The sequence below is a fragment of the Chaetomium globosum genome, genomic scaffold, assembly GCF_000143365.1.
Source record: "Chaetomium globosum CBS 148.51 scaffold_3 genomic scaffold, whole genome shotgun sequence".
Classification (NCBI taxonomy): Eukaryota; Fungi; Ascomycota; class Sordariomycetes; order Sordariales; family Chaetomiaceae; genus Chaetomium; species Chaetomium globosum.
The window spans coordinates 2,866,927-2,869,466 of NT_165978.1; the positions used below are offsets into that span (position 1 = coordinate 2,866,927).

Genomic DNA, 2,540 nt, shown 5'->3' on the forward strand with positions numbered 1-2,540 from the left:
GGGGGACGGATTTGTTAGTCTGATTTCGCTCAATTCGTTTTTATTAGTCGATCATCCGTAGGGTATAGTAGTATGTAATTACCGTACGTGCTGGGGACATCGGACCCCCCAATTAACACCACCCCCCCAAAAAGGCTCCGCCGCAAAACCCACCTCGAAGGCTACCTCGAAGCGACCGCCAAACTTATCGTCTACCTGGTCGCCGCCCTGTCCGGCAACATGACCCAGTCGGGCTCCATGGTCATGATGGCGGTGCTGCTGGCCACCGCAGGGCTGCCAGCCGTGAGCAACGCCAAGGCGAAGAAGCTTGTTGTTAATGGAGCGCCGGTGGGCGTGGCGGCGGATGGTGAGGGGGGCAAGGCTGGGGGGGGTGGGACAGCTGCTGGTGGTGGGGGTGGGAATGGTGGTGCTGTTGCTTCGCAGAGTGGGGCGAGGCCGGCGCCGTTTGCGAGTGTAGCTGGGGGGAGGGTTGCGGAGGCTGGCCGGGGGCGGCCGAGGCAAGCTAATGGGGGCGCTACCGCGGCGGTTATGGATCCGAGAGAGGGGAGGCCGGCTCCTGGGCCGGGTGGGATGCGTAGAGGAGGGGGGAATCAGGAGGATTTGGCGGAACGGGGCCAGGCTGGACACGTTAGATTCAATAGGTGAGAAGTCATCCGTTAGGGGTTGTGTTTGCTGATAGAGATATATAGTCAGAGGTTGGGTTAAAGAGATTGGGAGTCCCTGAAGCACTTATTGTAAGTTAGATTACGTTGTATAGATTCTGCTCAGTGTCACTGCTTGATGTTTGTCATCTCTCCACCCATCTCTTGACGCATGCCATGTATCTTTTGCTGCAGTGACTGCTGGATGCCTGTCATCTGTTCACGTATCTCCCGACACATGTTACGTGTCTGCTGTAGTGAACGACGGAGTGCCAGTTTCTAGTTGTCGACGCTCGCCTTGGGCCATTGGCGGTCCTGGTCCTGAATCTGTGCCACATACCCCTGAGCGAGGTTTAGAAACCCTTGGCGGTGTTAAAAGCCCATGCCTTGGCCAGTCTTTGAGTGGCTCGTGGCGGGTAACATTTTCTTTGGAACGGTCCATGGCATGCTCCATGACATCGATTACATTACCGCTGGCGGCGGCGGTATCGCCATCAGCTGTATCTACGTCGGTATCAGCTCCATCGACGTCCACCATGCCTACTTCGGTAGAATCGATACTTCTTCTTAAGGGGCTGTGGCGGCTAGAGTCGCCCTTCCTCTAGCTTGGCGATGGGAGATAACCCGTGGCGATTTGAGTAACCTTTGTCGGGGACAACTGGATCAAGTCGTTGGTTTATCATATGTAATGTGGGTGTCGGAAATTGGATGAAATTCAAGGAGGTTGTCACCGTATAGTTCTGCGAATGATGAGGCAGTTCTGCCATGTTGCTCGGTTTTGTGATGCTGGGATTCAAGATCCAACCCTGCTCTGCCGATGGGCAAACCTTTTTCAGAGGATAAGTAACGGAGTTTGTATCTGCCGCCGTACCTTGAGATATGGGGCTCCCTTGAATGCCTCTCAAGCCGCAGGGGTCTCAATTTTGAAACGCTCTCTGGCGACTCACCGCATCAAAAGCTTGGGCTTTCTTTCCCTCTCACAAGTCACACGCTCTTATCAAAGACTCAAGCATAATTTCTCCTATTTTACCAACGTGGGTGGATTGGAACACTGATTGCACCCTCTCAGGCCTCGATATCCGAAAGACGCCCCGGTTCACGTGGTGAAAAATAAAGCCCAAGGTTTCACTTCTTATTATCAGTTCCTCGGCGAAGAATTGGTCTCTGCGTCTCGGCAGTAACCAGCCTCCAACTCCCACTCCCAAAGACACGCAGAACCCAGAAACGCAACACAAAAGACAAGTATATACAAACAAACTTCCCAATCCGACAACTGTACCCCGACCCCCATCAAACCCCCTCACAACCCTCCTCCGCGCACCGCACAACCTCACAAATGGCCCTCATCAACACCGGAATCCAGACCATCCACCCCCTCCACGCTCCCCTCCCCATTCTCCAAGATCACCCCCCAACCCGCATCCCCGCCCTCGCCCCCCTCCTTCCTCATCGTCGCAACCAGCATGCTGACGCACCTCCCCAGCCCCGCCAGAAGCGCCGCTCCACCCCCACCACCCTCCTGACAAACACCACCACCACCACCACCACGAAACCCATGACTCGTCCCACTCCTACTACTCCCACCCGTCCCGCTCCGGGCGCGCCCGCCGCCGACCGTCCCGCTGCGCGATAACCCGTACCCACCCCCACCACCACCACCACCACCACCACTACCAGCGGCGACAGGAGCCGAAGTCGCGAACAAGTCGTTCAGCGGGAATTTATCGCGGCGACCACGGCTCAGCACGCCGCGGCGCGACGGCGACGGCGACGGCGACGGTTTGCTGTAGGGTGCTGCTGCGGAGATGGGGTCGTCCATGCCGAGGAGGGTGGCGGCTTTGTGCGGGATGGAGAGAGTCGCGCCTGGTGGTGGTGGTGGTGGTGGTGGTGGTGGTGGAA

The 2,540-nt window shown here is 57.1% G+C and overlaps 2 protein-coding genes across 2 annotated transcripts in view; one reads left to right on the plus strand and one right to left on the minus strand.

Moving 5' to 3' along the window:
- CHGG_06231 (uncharacterized protein) overlaps positions 1 to 645 on the plus strand; it is a gene marked incomplete at both ends in the record, with an annotated part of 1,681 nt that extends 1,036 nt beyond the window's left edge. The window contains one exon of the mRNA XM_001222325.1: positions 135 to 645. Within this exon, the coding sequence (XP_001222326.1) occupies positions 135 to 645 (511 nt within the window). The remainder of the gene's footprint in view (positions 1 to 134) is intronic.
- A 1,326-nt stretch (positions 646 to 1,971) lies between these two features.
- Positions 1,972 to 2,540, minus strand: part of CHGG_06232 (uncharacterized protein) — a gene marked incomplete at both ends in the record, with an annotated part of 2,433 nt that continues 1,864 nt past the window's right edge. The window contains one exon of the mRNA XM_001222326.1: positions 1,972 to 2,504. Coding sequence (XP_001222327.1) covers positions 1,972 to 2,504 — 533 coding nt within the window. The remainder of the gene's footprint in view (positions 2,505 to 2,540) is intronic.